Source organism: Micromys minutus (genome assembly GCF_963924665.1).
Source record: "Micromys minutus genome assembly, chromosome: 14".
Lineage (NCBI taxonomy): Eukaryota > Metazoa > Chordata > Mammalia > Rodentia > Muridae > Micromys > Micromys minutus.
Window position 1 is genome coordinate 53488548 of NC_137983.1, and position 16003 is coordinate 53504550.

General features: G+C 50.2%; 1 protein-coding gene across 2 annotated transcripts in view; it reads right to left on the bottom strand.

Moving 5' to 3' along the window:
• The window catches only part of COL4A2 (collagen type IV alpha 2 chain), a 130795-nt gene that overhangs the window by 45700 nt on the left and 69092 nt on the right, over positions 1-16003 (bottom strand). For both annotated transcript variants that reach the window (XM_080928448.1, XM_080928447.1), the window contains exons 5-6: positions 2288-2422; positions 1977-2021 (exon numbers count right to left, since the gene is read on the bottom strand). In XM_080928448.1, coding sequence (XP_080784574.1) covers positions 1977-2021; positions 2288-2422 — 180 coding nt within the window. The remainder of the gene's footprint in view (positions 1-1976; positions 2022-2287; positions 2423-16003) is intronic.

Consider the following 16003-nt stretch of genomic DNA (forward strand, 5'->3'; position numbering starts at 1 on the left):
GCTGCTTTCGGTGGCTCCGACCCATACTGGAGTTGGAGGACCCCCTTCTCTTCTCTGTGTAGCTGTCGGGTGGCCTTCTAAGTAGGGACAGGAGGCACCTCTACACCTGGCCTTCCAGATACAGACAGGCCTCTGGGAATTAGCTTTGTGCAGGTTCCTCTCAAGCTTGGTTTGTCATGTGGCATTTCCCCAATACAGTCCTATGGGGTCTCACCGTTTGGTGACATTTCGCCTACTACGGTTCCTTCCAGGGACTGAGCCTCCCCACTGGGAGTGCACACCAACACGAGGGCATCCAGCCACACTACCCTAAGCCTCCATCTTTCAGTATCGAGACACCTTTCAGTGGGACCTACTCTAAGCTCCTCCTGGGTGTTGGCTTACACAGCTTTGGATGTGTAACACAATGCGGTCCCCCTGAGATCAAGGGGGACATACTGATGAGCTCTGACTAAGGACATTCAGGCTACACTCTCTGTGCCATGCTCTCTGAGGTGACCCTGGCATGTGTGAGAGGGGCTGGCTCCCCTCTAACCTGGTAAAAATTGATATGAAGTAAAATGCGCAGGGGAAGATCCAGCGAAAACGAGAACCTCAGTTCCTGGTCCACCCCACAATGTCCCTCTCTCTTAATTGACTTGGATTACCTAACCATCAAGATGGAGCCGCTGGGTGGCCCAAGAGTTCCAAGAAGTGGTTAAAAATGATCGGTTTAGTCTCAGGCTGTTTGCGGGAAAGCGTTTTTTATGATTTGTTTATCTCGGAAAAATGTGTGGATTATTCACTCTGCCCTTTCTCAGGATCCCAAGCAATGAGGTGCTTACTTCTTTCTTCCTGGCTGCAGTGAGGGGGTGATCCAGGGTCTCCTGGAGCCCACTCCATGGGTGACACTGAAGACCTAGCTCTGCTGGGCTCATGCTCTGCTGAGCATGGCTGCCTTCTCTCTGCTCCACTTCCCTCAGGACTGTGGGGCAGGAGGTAAAGAGCTGACTTTTCTTCCATGGCTCTTGTTCCTGCTACTAAGGCTGGGGACCAGCCTCCTTCCCGCGTGCGCAGTTAGAGAGAAGAGTCATGTTGGTGGGGCTCAGACATCTGTGAACATGGGTGAGGTTCACAGGGTTCTTGACTCTGCCACAGCCACAGATGGAGGCTGACAGACATGTGATCAACATGGTCACCCCTGAGCCCAGGTCTGGCCAGGAAGCCGCCTGGGAATCTGTTGGCTGAGCCCTGTGAGTCAGACGCTTTTTCCCCTTTCCACAAGAAGTTAAAGTAAACTAGCTTATAAAAACACTTTTATTGCATTTTGTGATTTTCTCATGAACAAACCATGCCTTTCCTCCCCCACCCCCGCTCTCTTGTGTGCTCTCTCTCTCTGTGTATGTACGTGTGTATGTGTGTATGTGTGCATGTGTGTGTTGGGGTTACCACCTATTCTACTATTCTATAGCTTAGGCTGACCTTGAACTCAGGGACCTCCTTCCTACATCCCCCCAAGTGCTGGGATGTTGAGCATGAACCACACCCTGCCAATTAACTTTCTTTTTACTTCATTATGCACAACTACTACAAAGAATCTGGGCAGCTGCAGAAGCCACTGTGGGGTTTGTTCTATTCTGGTACTTGCTGGACCATTTTATATTCGGATTGCCCCATGTGGTGAACGAACTCTCAAGACCCGCTCTTTACAGACTGTCTGTGAATCATGCTCTACCTTTCTGACTGTTAACAAGGCTCGGTTTCAGCAAAGTAGATCCAGTCCTGGAGCCCTGCCTACAGGAACCTCCAGGAAGGAAACACTTTGTCCATTGTTTGTTGGGAATCCAGGAGGAGAAAGAGTTCAGGCACTGAACACCCCCCCCCCCCGTTGCCATAAACAAAGGGAAGCCGGCTCGTTTCAAAGCTTTCTTTAAGTTATAAATGCATTGCTTGGAACACACACAATGTTTAACCTTCTCATCTTCCCAAACACTTACAGGAATTCCATCTGCACCGGGGAATCCAGAGACGCCTCTCGCTCCCTGTGAAGAATCAGAACAATTAACAAAAACAGAAAGGCCCAGTGCCACCCACAGCAGAGGACCCCAGCCAGGGGCCCCAATGCCACCCACAGCAGAGGACCCCAGCCAGGGGCCCAGTGCCACCCACAGCAGAGGACCCCAGCCAGGGGCCCAGTGCCACCCACAGCAGAGGACCCCAGCCAGGGGCCCAGTGCCACCCACAGCAGAGGACCCCAGCCAGGGGCCCAGTGCCACCCACAGCAGAGGACCCCAGCCAGGATCTATACCACATCTCCTTTTGGTCCAGTTGGTCCAGGAGCTCCCCTTTCGCCTTTGTCTCCTTTGCGGCCCTGTAGTCCTGGGAATCCTTGCAACCCTGGGGGGCCATTGTACCCCTGGGAGCCCACTGGCCCAGGCTGACCCTGTGGGAACAACACATGTTTGAGATCACAGAGGAAGACAGGCACATGTTCTCAGTCACGGACATTTTTCAAACTGCACTTCCCATTCTCCACAACGTGGCATCCTCAGGAACGTTATGTGAATGACCATCTTCTACCAGCACAGAGGATGGCTGCTGGCGATGGAAAGACATCAGAGAGCCTAGGAAGTAGCTTCAGCGTGAAAATGAGAGCATGTGACAGGCAAGGCTGGTGGTGAGCGACCAGCCATTATGCTGCAGCAGACACTGTCTGCTTGCTTGGCTTCCAAAAGTGTAAGACGATCCCAGCGATTCCCCTCAGATAATGCGTACAAGGGCTACACAGAATGTAGCACATCCACACAATGGAATATCACTCACCCTTAAACAGGAAGTACTAGCACGAGCCCCAGTAGGATGAGCTCTGAGGACATACACGTAGGAAACAGTAATAAACGATAGCACAGGTTCTTACCTATGGCATCCTGGGAGCGGTCAAAACCTGTCTGCTGTCACATTTCCAAGCCCTGTGCTGCCCTGGAGCTAGAGGGAGGCTTATATCTTTGCTTCTGATTTTTCCCCCTCCACTGCCCACATGTGGTCCCCCCCTCCAGTGTGGAGGGGTCATCTTCAAGGTCTCATAGTATTTTAGTGAGAGGACAAGTTTCAGTGAGGGTGAGGTACAGGGTGGATGCCACAGAAGTGCCCACCCAGGGGCAGGAAGACCTTACTCAAAGCTGTTTACGTCCTTCCTCTACCCATTCATGTAGGAGCCACGGCTCTGTGGGTGGAAGAGCCCCAGTTGTTGAAGACAGAGACTGGTGTGGGAGACTCAGAGACCCACCCCAGAACTCAGGCACCCTACCTCCTAACCCAAGGAGAGTCTGCAAAGGTCTCTGGGTTCCATCTGGGTCAGTACCTGAGTGCTAGGTTTGGGGCTCCCCTTGCCGATCCTTCATGGGATTCTAGCATCTTCCAGCCATTGCCACGCTAGCAATGCCCGGCCAGGGCGAGGCAGGCTGAACATGATGAGCAACGGCGGGGTGTGCATCTGAGCCTCAAGGAGGTCCCACTGTGTGGTTTCCCACGAGAACAGTGGCACTGTAGGGTGGACACAGGACCACTCAGCTCACCCCGTCTCTGAAGCTCTGTGGGTTGGCTGCTGCTTGTGTGTTTGGCCCTGACTTGTATGGGTGTCTTCCGGTCACGTCTACCTTGTTTTAGTTTGAGGTGCTGCTAGGGTCTAGCTTTCCTGGGACCTACCATGTGGAAGTCACCCCTTTGCTGGTGTTTGTTGTGACCACTCCAGGAGAATGGGGCACTCCTTGCGGTGGCATCTTTACTGTTTACGGCCCACAACTCTGTCGGTGGGGATAGACATTCTAAAGCTGAGGAAGACAGTTCCTAGCTACCCCAGGACCTTCGGGAAAGGCTGTCCTCATCCCTCACTCACGTTCAAACCCTTTGGCGGGAGTGACACAGACGACCCCATGAGCTCATTTTCCTCCGCTATCAGCAGACCTTTAATCCGCATTTCTTGGGTGGGGCGTCCAAGTGAGGGGTGAACTCTACTCTTGTCTCCTCTGGAGCTTGCAGCCATCTCTTTTTGCACAACCCGTGTGTTTCCCGAAGCCACAGGTTTGTGCAATCACCACCTTTATCTAGACCCAACATACTCTCATGGCCTCAGAGGGAAATCCAGACCCAGCAAGCAGTCCCTCCCCATTCTTCTTCCCCAGCCTCTGGCAACCACTCATTGGCTTCTGTCTCTTTGGTTCCCCCTCTTCTATAAATCAACAGATATGAAATGGAGTGATGTGTGTGGCCTTTCGAGTTTGGCTTCTTTCACTCAACATAATGCTTTGGGGGCTCACTTATGTTGTGGCACAGACCAGTTGTTCCTGTTCATGGCTGAATATTATTCCACCGTATGGATATACCTCAGCCTGTCCTTTCATCTGTGAGTGGGCATATCTGAGTGTCTCTATCTTTTGGTTGTTTATTTACATGTGTTTTCCCATGTGCTAGAGACACATCTGGAGGTCAGAAGACTTAGTGGGGTCAGTTCTCCCTTTCTACCTTTACATGGGTCCTGGGATATTAAACTCAGGTCTCCTGGTTGCACTTCAAGCATCTTCTCTTGCTGAGCCATCCCGCTGGCCCCTTGTCATGTTGTCTTGCTGTTAGCATGTGCATCAAAAGACTGCGTGAGTTCCCCCTGTAGGTTTTCGGGGGTCTATCCTCAGGACTCAGTGGATCTCACAACAATTACATATTTAAGTTTCTGACCAAGCTTTTTCCTCAGTGGCTGTACCAGTTCACAGACCTACCAGAAATGCCCCAACTCTGCTTCACCTTAGCTAATACCTATTTTCTTAATTTCTTCGCCTTCAGCTCTAGCCAACCTTGTCAGTTTTGACCAGTTTCTCCCGAGTGGCGATGGACTGGAACATTCCACGGCACCCAGGCTGCGTTTCTCCAGGGTTGGGGGAAGGGTGTCTGGGGAGAATGTGGGTTGACCCCTGACCTCTGGGGCTGGAGCTTCTGTTGCTAGGCTGGGCCCGGCCTTGTGGGATAACTGGGCACTTGCACGCAGCCTCAGTGTGCTCTTGGCAGGTATGTTTGGATCGGCAGGCAGGCTGGGGCTTTCCCCAGGATGTCCTGTCGGGTGTGGGGGGGTCTGTGGAGTGTGGGGAGCAGCTGCACATGCAGGTGAGGAGGGTTTCCCTTTGTGCTAATCAGCCACTTCCATCCTCTGTGGAAAGGTCTGGCTCAGAAAACGTATTTCCATTTCTTCCTCTCCTTGTGCAAAGGTTAAAAATAAAACTGTCCGAGGGAAGGTGCCCACTCCATATGCCTACACATCAACCCCCAAACTCCCAAATCCACAAAGCTCCTCAAAGTCCTGCTATGCCCTTGAAATCTGCTCCCCCTCCAATCCATACTGCAGGGACACAGAATGTGTTACAAACCTGCGGACATTTTTCAAAGGACCTATAAGATTGTGTGTGTACCCCCACCTCTGTCCCTTTCTATCCACAGGGGTGGGCCTGCTAGGAAGTGGGACAATGAATACCCACCCATCATCCCACCGTGCACCTCCAGGAGGTGGCCTGCCAAAAGCCTAGAAGCAGTAATCCAGTTGCTCCCACGGTTGTGGTTTGGAGAAGTATTGAGCACCACTCAGGAGGACCCATAACTGGGCTCAGAAAAACCCAGCGTTGAGGGCTGCCTGCCTGACTCCTCGATGACCTAGGTGTGCCCTGTGTCTCCTTGTGGGGTTATTCCAACTTTACACCGAATTTGCTAGAAGTACATTGTCCCAGGCGGGGCTCTGGAACCCTGGATCTGCATTTCACACAATTTCTCGAGGTTCTTGTGTGCAGTGCTGTCAGAATAGCACCATGTGTGCATCCCACTTCCCTTCACATGGCGCTTAAGGCAGAAGGTGGTTATCTTTTAAATAAGGAACATCTATCTCTTTAGGACTAAGTTCCAGTTCAGAGAAGGGTCTGGCTCGTTGAGCCAAGCAGAGCCAAAATATAACCAACCAAACAAAAACACCAACCTCCTCCTCCCACTATGTCAACTGAGCATTAACTTTGATTAAGCTTCCCTATAAGACAGAATAAGTGGAACAGGGGTTTGTCCACGTGACAGTCCATCTTTCCCTTTCTGGAGTCACGACTGGCGTGTACCTGGTCACAAGTCACTTTTGGTGGATGGCAAGGCCAAACTCAAAGCCAATGTTATTAAGTTCAACGGTTAAGGAAGAGTTGTGCTTAGAATCCCAGGCTTCTGAGAATGCTCCTGAATTTGGAAAACTTTATGTCTGGAAACGGGGCAAAATGTCAACAGAATGTGTACAGGCAAGCCATGATGCAACTGGGCATTTGGACAAATGCCAGATAAGCCTAAACGCCCACCCCCAGGACACAACTAGCCCCGTGCACATCAGGATGTTCAATCTGGCTGCAGCCTTTCCGGGTAGGGCAGAACACACTCCTTGTGACGCAAAGCCCATGATGAATGGTAGGAAATCCCCTCTCCTTCCTAAACTGACTCTTCCTGTCTCACCTTTCACGGGCACCAGCCAAAGACCCTGCACCCCCCAGCCCCTTACAGACTCTCCCTTCCTCTGAGGGCAGTAGGCCGTGGTTCATGATGATCCCGGGGAATTCCTAAGTCCTAGCGAATTTCTGCAAACTGATGGCACACATTGGAAAATGCACGAAATGTCCACGATGGCAGAAAGGATTCCTTTAGGTCCAGGAAAGAGTCTGTGCCTCAGGGTTTAGAACTGTCTATTGTTCACGAGGATGACTGGTTCACGTGTGGGCGTTATGTCACCTGCAGGAGAAAGTAAAGAGCACCAACCTAACAGTATGTGACATCCAAAACTTAGAGATACTTTCCAGAATTATTCAATAGACTGTATTTAAAAAGCGGATAATATTTGCCATGGTGAGATGGTTTAGCTGGTAGAGGTGTTTGCTCTCAAGACGGACGATCTGAGTTCCTCACCTGGGACCCACGTGGTAGAAGGAGAGAGCTGACTCCCAAAAGTTGTCCTCTGACCTCCACACACATACACAAATGCCAGGGCACACATGAGCCCCTCTCCCACAAATAAGTAAGTAAGTAAATAAATAAAATTCACACATGGCGAAGCGAACATTCAGCTCTACTCCAGAATCCCACTGAGGGACATCCACTTGAAGTGGATCAGACTCAAAGGAGAGAAAGAGAAATAATAAAGACAAACTCAAACCAATGGGCCATTACCACCTGCAAAATGGGTAGAAGAAAACAGACTTCGGGATTGTAAGAGATTTCTTATACACACACACACACACACACACACACACACACACACACACACACACACCACAAAACAAAATAGTGGAGAAGGTTAAAAACTTTGATTCTCCTGATACTGTTGAAATAAAAAGTCTCAAAAGGAGTCACATCTGGGCCAAACTAGATGTGGGGCTCCTTTAATGCTCCTATTAAACCTCCCGTGGTGGTCTGGTGGCCTCGTCTCAAAGTTCTTCCCGAAGCAGTCCCCAGCGTCTGACTCTGACCTCTCGCTCCACAAACCATCTGCTGAGTGACCGCTGCTCACGCACTGCCGTCATCTGGCCCCGTCTCTCGGGTCCTCCCGCTTCACCCCCAGATCTATTTTTAGAACATTTCCCTTCTGTTTGTGTGGTTTTTGAGGCTTGAGCCGAGTCCGGTGTGTGTAAGGTAAGAGCTTCGCCACTGAGCTACAACCTCAGCCTGAACCCCTTTGAAGACCACTATAGTAACATCAGTTTCTGAGGTCCAACTGGGGGGCACCGCACCTCAGAGAAGGCTTGCCCTCCTCGTCTGTCCCTGTCCCATTCAGTTCTGTAGCCCCCTGAGCCATTCCGGAAAGTCTTGTCTGGCCCCAGGGAACTGCTGCTCACTGTCGGCTCCACAGAGGGCTTGGCCTCTCTGTCTACACTGCAGACGGAATGCTGCCTGGGCCCTCATGATGAAGTCATCAAAGAGACCACCCAGACTCATGGAAGGAGGTCTGCGTGTGAGACCCCGCTCAGCATCTGATTAGATAATGAAATATTGTGGGCAGCCGAGGCGCGGGTGAGGCAGGCTCTGGAATGCCGGGTGCTACTCCTCCTGGAGGCTCAGGCCAGCAGTGTCTGAACCTGGCTGCTTTGAGCATGACTGAGCTGAACATGCTTAGTGATGGGTAGAACCCGGGTGGGACCGCTATGGTTCAGGGGGGGTCAAAAGTTGTAGAGGAAAAGGGGTGCGTACCGACACAAGGCTGCGGAAGTCTGTAAAGGAATTTTAATGTTTACTTAGTATCTCAGTTTTGAAAATTTGAAATGAAACCAACATGCCTGTGGGAACAGGGCCGGGAGTGGGTGGTGATGGTGCAGTTCCAGTAGTCAACACCAGGTGGCAGTCATTCTCAGTCTCCAGGCGAGTTAGGAAACCTGCCCTCTGACTTGAAGGCTTTGAGTCTCTCCAGGGTCACATGACTCAGTTCTAGGGGCCAGAGGGCAAGTCCCTCATTTGCTAACCTCCCTTGGGGACAACCTGGAGAAAAACTGTGACTGCCTAATTCCAGTTAGTCCAAGGGGCTATAACGCCCCACTGCCCTTAGGCAGAGTAATTAAGTCAGTACCTCATAATCCTTCTGTCTTGTTAAAGGAAAGCATGCCAAGTATTGACACTGGGAGTCTGGTGGCACATGCAACAGTGACTTTAAGTGACATGAGATTGAATTCCTCCCCAGAGCTGAGTCAGGACATACCTAACAGGCCTGGATCTTTGCTTAGAACCATTTACACCTTTGTTAACACATTAAATTTTAATTCCTTCAAAACTCAGGAAACATATCGTCACTATGCTCATTCTCTGGGGAAACTGAGTTGGGGGATGTGTGGTCAACCAACCTTGAACATTCTGGGGGAGTGAGTTCACATGGGAGATGGCCTTGTGGCTCTGGAAACCCACTGGAAACCTGGGGCATGCTCACTGCAAAGAGGAACTTAAGTGTGAAACCAGCCAAGGCAGGACTGGTGTGTCTCCCACACAGCTTGTGGGAAGAAGAGCAGAGATGGTGGCAATATGGCTTAGGGATAAGATAAAAGGGTATAAAAGTGCATTCTGACTGAGGTGGAGAGGCTAGCGGATGGACCACAGACAGGCTGGGTGAAAAGGGTTCGTGGGAGGCTAAGGCAGTGGTGATGACTGTTAATGCTACTTGACCACCATGACCCACCTATCTGAGAAGGCAGGGAGGGGAATGTTGTGATCTTTGAATGGCCAGAACTCCATGCTTGGAGATGAAGGAGCCACCATAAGGCGCAGGAATGTCACTTAGAAAGAAAAGCTTAAGAACACTTCCTACTGAGGGACCTCACCTCACCAGGGAGGTGTTGACTCCATCCCTAAAGGGCCTAAGGGAACAGCTGTAACAGTTCTGGTGTTCTGGTTCCTCTTTTCTTGTACCCATGTGGCCTCTGAAGGGCTTTGTTTATTTGATTTGTTTTTTATTTTTTTCCAGACAGGCTTTCTGGCTTAGACTGGCCTCAATCTTGCTACCTAGCCAAGAATGACTGTGGGCTTCTGGTCCTCCAGCATCTACCTCTCCTGGGATCACAAGTGTGAGGCCCCATGCTCAGTTTATACAGTGATGGTAACACAACACAGGGCCTTATGCTAGGCAAACACTTCGACCAGATGAGCCACACTCCCAGTCCCATCCCCTTGCTGGACAGAATCCACATCCTTGTGAATGTTAAGCTACACTCTAGCCCTAACCACTGAAGTTTGATTCTGGGAAGGTCAAAGGCGACAGTCCATATCAGACTGCACATCATACACAGCCTCTCTTCCTTGCACCTTTGGAAGGATCTGCTCTTTGTGAGGATTCCCAAGATTAAATCTTCCAGTCCTTGAGGTGGTACCCTCCCCACCACAGAACCACTCTATGACACTGTCACGGTCCTCGGGCTAAGCTTGTTTCCTGGGCAGTGAATAGGAGGCTGAGCTCACAGCCAACTAAGGTCCTGTAAGTGACTCCCTGGTGTCTCTGCACTTCCTCTCTCTGATTCTCATCTAGGATGACCCTTCGGATGTTACAGGATACAAATCCTGAATGAAAACAGACCACAGGTGATCAGTCTATGGGAAGCTAAAGCGTGGCTCAGTTTTGCAGACAGGAGACCCAAGACCCAGTGACATCCTTCTGCAATCCAGAGAATGCCTCAGGAGGCATGTCTTCAGGGTGCATGACAATCCCCCCCCCTTCTTCCTTGGAGACAGTGTCTTGTGTAGCTCAGGCTGGTCTCAAACTCAGCCTGTAGCAATGGAAGACTGAACTTCTGATCTTCTTGTCACCACAGTAGGAACTGGGGAGTAGACTGGAGCTCTGGAGCCCGGGCAAGGTCTTTACTGACAGAGCCACATCAACACCCTTTTCTTTCTAAAGACTTCATTTACTTTTATTTTATATGTATGAGTGTTTTACCTGTCTTCATGTATGTCTGTGGGCCATGCATATGCAGTGCCCGAGGAGAGCCCCAGAGACTGGTGAATCCCTCAGAACTGGAGTTGTGGACAATTGTGAGCAGCCATGTGGATTCTGAGAACGGAAGAATCCAGGTCCCCACGCAAAAGTAGCTAGTGTTCGTTAACTGCTGAGCCATCTCCAGCTCTCTACCAATCCTGGTCTTTTAATGACATTTAAGTGCTTTCTTATTTTATTGTTTTGTGTGCATGGGTGTTCTGCCTATATGTATGTCTGCGTACCACTTCAGAGGGTGGTGCTCCCACTTCAGAGGGTGGTGCTCCCACTTCAGAGGGTGGTGCTCCTGAGACCCAAAGAGAGTGTCCAATCCCCTGGAGCTGAAGTTATCACATGGTTGTGCTCAGCCTTAAATGGAGTTTTTTTTTTTTTAAAAAATAAGAAAAATAGTGAATTTCTTCAACGAAATGGCAGCAGACACTGAGCGCAACTCATCCTCCTGAGGCTCACCCTGCCCTTTAGGTGAGACAAAAGGTTGGTAACTTCCCAGGTGATCAAGATGGCACCCACCTGCTCTTTAGGGAGCAGCCTGGGAGACGTTCACGACCCCAAGTAGGATTTGCATCGTAGATGTTGCTTTGCTTCAGCATTTGGGATATCCTTCACAAATGACCTAAGCCTCCTGGGGAGACTATTTCTACACGAGTTTCCATGTTCATGATATGTGTGAGTGTACGTGCACGTGTGTGCCTGTTCTCAGCTCCATGGCCTTGGGGTTCCTGCTGTGTCTTGACTTTCAGGAGAACAGCCATTCGGACCTGGGCAGCCCTGTCCCGATTCCCAAGGATGGCCCAGTGAAGTCCGCTTGACTAGGCTGGCATGCTGGGGACACCGGTCATGCCCACAGATGAGATGGCAGAAATGTGGAGAGCAGTGGAGGGGCAGTTCATGATGTCCCATGGCAGCTGTGACTGTGGGTCCTCGTTCTGTGACGCTCACAGAGTCCTCATTCAGACACCTTCCAAAGTCATTTCCTCTCCCATCCGTAACTTGAGTCGGGGGAGCTGCCTCTTGTTCATTGCATCGAACTCTCCTGTCAAGGAGGCACACATCTTCCAGCTGAGGGCTCTCACCCTGATCCACAGCCTCCTCCTTAAACGGCCTTTTCTCCTGGGTGCTGGCTCAGGGCCATCAGAGGTGACTCTGGAGTTAGCCAAACTCAGTTCTTGTCAGAAGCCCTGGTAGGACACCTCACTCACTCTCCGTGTTCCTCCTCTCTCCTGGACGCTGCCCAAGCATCCAAAGATCCCTAAACCGCAGAATGTCTAAATTCCCTCCGGCACCATGTCCTCTAATAACCCTTTTCTTTCTCCCAAGACAATCCCTGGAGTCCAATTCTGGACAAGTAGAGACACCGCTAGTGTTTGGCTTAAACCCAGTGACCCAACTCTGTTTACTGTAGCTGCCATCCCTCGATTCCCTCATTTCCCCTTGTCCTCTTCTCTGGGTCCCACCACCTCCTGCTTTGGTCCTCGGAATAGCCTGTTAGCTAGCTTCTGTGTCTCCTTGCCCTGTCAGCTCCCCGATGTCCCCTTTGTTATCTTCACATGGTCACTCTAGAAGTCAAGGGGACTCTCGTGTCATCCCTCTGGCCACTGTGGAGCCTACGGTACTCCTTTAGGATTTTGATTTCTAACAATGCCCTGATGTGAACACTTCTTATTTGCTGGAAGAGCTAGCTGCTCCTTGCTGGTTTAAGTCCTCTTTGACCTGCACCTAGTTTCTTGGCTGTTCCATATACTTCCCTATGAAATCCCTTCCTCACCTGTTTCGCATCTTGAGGGGTCCAGTGCTGTGCTTGGGACATAGGACACATTGAGGTGGAGCTGGTGAGGTTGCAAAGGCAACTTGGTTATTTGTCACGAATCCTGACTGTTTATATTCATCTGGATGCCCCATTAGCTGCCTGTCATGCCCAGGAAGCGTCCCCCCCCCCCGTCTGCTCTGTCCTCATCCTCAGCATGACTACTGGGGTGTGCTTCCAGGACACCAGAGACCTTCAGCAGGATTAGGAGAGCTTTCCTTCCCTGACATACATACAGAAAAGCCCGCCAGCCTCCCGGAGGCTAGGCAAGTGTGGAAGGCCAGCCATTATTCTTCTAGCAAGCGAGAAAACAGAGCAGCCGGCTACTCAAAACGGGAGTCCAGAGAGATGTCTATCCCCCACCCATCTATCCTCCGTTGGATGAAGGCCTTTCTCCCGCTTCTGTCCATCTCTGCCACATATCCACCATCTCTATCACTGATCCGCATGTCTACTTAGCTAAGTCCGTGCGTGCACACACAGGCAGACTTACATATGTCTTACATTTAGGGGTGTAAGAAAACTGTAAGCACGAGAGAAAACATAATGGAGGAATTCCAGTAAAAGTAGGCTTTGGGCTGGTGACACGGCTTGTGACAGGCAAGCCTGACTCACCGAGTTCGGCCTCTGGAACCCGTATAAGAACAGAAGGAGAAAACTTACTCCACAGAGTTGCCTGTGACTTCCACGAGCATGCTGTGGCACACTCCCACCCACCCCAACCTCTCCAACCCTCTGCCATCTTGTTCATACACAGTGATAAGTTTAAAAGGTTGACCATCAGTGGTGTCAGAGGGAAAGCAGCTGAATTATTTGTAAATCACAAATAACCCAAAGTTAAGTTTCTTATTAAAGTACTGTTATCACAGAAACTCATTCCCAGCTGTACACACTTTCTTTTGAGAACAACTGGGTGGCCTGGCTTTGGGGGAGGTGTCTAGACACAGAATGGTTTCTAACTACGACTCCTAGTTTGCTGGTGCATTCTCAGCTTATAACTGCTGTTTTTCTTTTTCTTTCTTTCTTTCTTTTTTTTTTTAAAATTTATATAAGTTCACTGCAGCTCTTCAGACACACCAGAAGAGGGCATCAGATCCCATTCCAGATGATTGTGAGCCACCATGTGGCTGCTGGGAATTGAACTCAGGACCTCTGAAAGAGCAGTCACTGTTCCAACCACTGAGCCACCTCTCTAGCCCAGCCTGTGACCTCCTTTAAGACTAGATAGTATGGTAATCTTGACTATGGCCGGGCATTTTGGGGTCTTTCCTCTTAATTGGGTATCAGGGCTCCAAACGCAGCCTATCTGCCCCACATCTGTGAATGCTGAGGGCCACACTTGGCCATGACGCCCTATAAAAGCTTTCAATATTTTGGAGGGGCTTCCTGGTGTACTCAGGCCTCTTTGACTCAGAGAAGTAAGGTTATGAATGCCAACCCACTATCTGGTCTACACAGGGGAATTACGGCTCATTCAGTCATAGAATTTACTAGCAGCTCAGTTTGGCAATGATTCCAGTGATCCACATATTGTTATTATTATTATATTATTATTATTATAGTAGCACTGCCTGGATCTGACAGGCCAGGCGAGAATCTGGGAGGCAGGCTCGTGACCGATGTGGGCTGTAGTTTTCCCAACACAGCGATTAGCCGCAGCACCATCTCCTTCTGTGAAGAGCCCTGGCTGTCCCTGGCTGTTTGCAGTGAACCTTCCCACAAAACAACACACGCGAACAGTGCTCAGCGGCACTGCCGGGTCCCCTCAGTGTACGTACAGTAGGGTGGGAGATACCATAGGCTCCATGCTTTTAAGAGACCCCAGTGAGCTGAGCATGGTGGCACATGGCCTGCATGGACCTCTCCTGTCTGTTCCCTCTTAAGCTTTCATGCAGGGATTTCTCCTTGGTCTCTGAATGCTATGTCCCCCAGACCCCAGCCCAGCTCTTCTGGCTGCATACTCTTGCCATTTGACTTTACATCAGAAGGCCTCTCCTGACCCAGATATGATGGGGTATAAGGCCAAATAGCAAAAGGAAGAAACTTAAATCTACCACTGCTATGTTGTTTGCTGAGGTGTATCATCTGGACGTAAACTGCTCTGGTCTGAGTGTGTGCAGATATGTCTCCAAAGTCCACATACTGAAGTGAATACCTCCCTTCTCCCCAAACTGGCATTGAAGGTTTTGCTATCAGGAGCTGCTGAGGTTACATGTGGACCCCATAAATGGGTTAGTGTCCTGATAAGAAGGACTACCCTGTTCATGAGAAGACACAGGAGCTAGGCACCGCCTATGAAGTAGCTACTCCTCCCTCAACACGGAATCTGTGGTGTTTGGGTGTGGGCTGTCTTGTCTGCGTGTGTAAGTACTATGTGTGTCCATGGAGACCAGAGAAGGGCATTGGATTCTCTGGAGCTGTAGTTACAGAAGTGTGTGGTTCTGGGAACCTTGACCAACTAGCAAGTGCTCTTAACCACATCTCTCCAACTCTCCGACGCTCCAACGCCCAAGCTGTGGCCTCAAGTTCTCCAGTCTGGGTGTCTGGTCTTGTGGCCACAAGGAATAGTGATTTAGTCACGGAGATAGGGTTTTCAAGACCCTCGAGAGCAGTTCCTCAGGTCGCTGCTACTTCGCAACTGTAACTTTGCTACTGTTAAGAATCATAACGTAAACATCGGATATGCGGGATCTCTGTGATGTGGCCTCCACAAACTGATCATGAGTAACGGGTTGAGAAACACAGCTCCGGATCAACGATCTTTCAGAATATGAGCGGTGCTGAGAAAAGACATCCAGAGCCATGGTAAGGACTGCTGTACTCAGAGAGGCTCTTCTAAAGTAAAGCACTTCATTCCCACAGGTAAGCAAACATACAAACTAAACCCTACTGGTCCCAGAAATACCTCAGGGCAGGCTCCCTGGGTCACTTTCTAGAGTTCCTGCGGCACATATATAATGCCTCATGTTGTTTGATTATATTCTTGTTCATTTTAAAATCCGTGGATCAGACCATCTCGAGCTGGCATGACTCCCCTGAGCAGCCAGTGCTAACACCGCCAGTGTCACACCTCACAGGCTCTCCGAAGATGCTGCCTCCTGTCCCACAACAGAGAGTCAATCAAGCCCCACCGTGCATCAGCTCAGAAGGAGCTGGAGAAAAGGGTGAACGCAACAACTGGATGGAAGCCTTGGCCATAAAACCTAAGTCTGTCGAAGCCAACTTCGTGGTTAGGAAAGAGCTGGAAAAGTGTGGGTGTGTGCTCAAGGCCTGAGGAATATTCCGGAAGTTCAGCAGATGTTTTTTGTTAGGAGGCGTTGGAAGCCCAGAGGGCTGTATCTCCTTCTTGGGAAACAAGAAGATTTAAGAAATCGTATTTCCCTCTTAAGTAGTTTTTGGCCAAACTCACAAAATGCAAAGCTGGTTGGCAAGGCGACCTCCAGACCCTTCCCAGGGAGCTCAGAGCACTGCCTTTGAAAATCTCTGACGGACAGACGCCCGCCTGCTGTGCTTTCTGCTCTCTTACTTATGGCCATCTCTCAGCTGTAAACGGTTTCTCCAGGATTGGCAGTGGTGAAACCTCCCTTCCCTTTGGAAGACAATGTCAGAGTCACAATGGCTTTTCTAGGTTTAGAGTGTTTCTTCAAAATGTTAATAAATGGGGACTTATATTTAAGAAGTCAGAGGTCAGGCTA